The following is a 999-nucleotide window of genomic DNA, read 5'->3' as shown; positions in this document are numbered from 1 at the left end:
GGCTACATGGGAAGTAGATAATTTTACCCGTTCATTCGTTTATTTTATTCAATTTTCCCCCAATTTGGGGCTAAATCTGCTAGAAAGCAACTTCTTTTTTCTTTAAAGAGATTATATATGTTTAAAGTTGACTGTAATGCATGATCTATACAGAAGAAACACACATTAGAATATGGAAACTTGTTTTTATTCACTGTCTGAAGTGGTGAAGAACAGCGTCTGTCAACATTTATCTCTCTAAATGCTTTTTTACTGGTAAAGCAGCATTAGAAATATCATTAAAACTGATCCATACAGATAAAAAACAAGCTAAGATAAACACGTTAATAATGAATAACATGAATATAAATATAAAACCACTTTCTATGTTTTTGTTTTAACTCCACATACACATTCTCCAGCTCTGCTGCGTCCTTCATGATAGTTTAATTAAAAAAAAATATTCCATATTCCACATTTAAGTTGACTATTATTAGTAAAAAGCGGCTTTTTTTAACTAAATGTTTTATGAAATTTATTATCTAAATGTTTCATTTTGTATCTAAAACACAATAGAAAGACAGTGTTCTTCCTCTTAAAGTGTTCCACTTTTGTAGGTAATTGCATTTGTTTAAAAATGGTAGACTGAGTAGAACAAGTGTCTGAAACACACTCAAATAGAATATTTTATTTATGACAAAAAAATGAAGAGATTTCTACTAAAATCCCATCTCTGTTTGTGGTTGTGGCTGCACTCCTGCAGGTCAGAGTGAGTTCTGAAGAACGTCTGCTGGTCCTCGAGTTCATGTTGGAATCACAAAACAACCACAGTAAGGAGGTTCATGAAGACCCGAGCGGACCCGTGATGCTCTGTGATCAAGGTAACTTCACACTGTAAAAACACACAAATGTCAAGTATCTTCACACCTCCACCTCACCACATCTGCAGGGCAATGCCACCTTGCAGCTTCCATCAACTCATCTCCCTCCCTTCTGCTTGCTGTGTGATATTAGATGTTC

General features: G+C 34.6%; 1 protein-coding gene across 1 annotated transcript in view; it reads left to right on the top strand.

The window, feature by feature from the left end:
• Positions 1–999, top strand: part of LOC112151560 (polycystic kidney disease 1 like 1) — a 22,946-nt gene that overhangs the window by 4,220 nt on the left and 17,727 nt on the right. The window contains exon 5 of the mRNA XM_024280545.2: positions 743–860. Within this exon, the coding sequence (XP_024136313.2) occupies positions 743–860 (118 nt within the window). The remainder of the gene's footprint in view (positions 1–742; positions 861–999) is intronic.

This window comes from Oryzias melastigma, linkage group LG20 (genome assembly GCF_002922805.2).
Source record: "Oryzias melastigma strain HK-1 linkage group LG20, ASM292280v2, whole genome shotgun sequence".
In the NCBI taxonomy this organism is placed as follows: domain Eukaryota; kingdom Metazoa; phylum Chordata; class Actinopteri; order Beloniformes; family Adrianichthyidae; genus Oryzias; species Oryzias melastigma.
The sequence above is the reverse complement of the archived record's forward strand: the minus strand, read 5'-3'. Positions and strand labels throughout refer to the sequence as shown.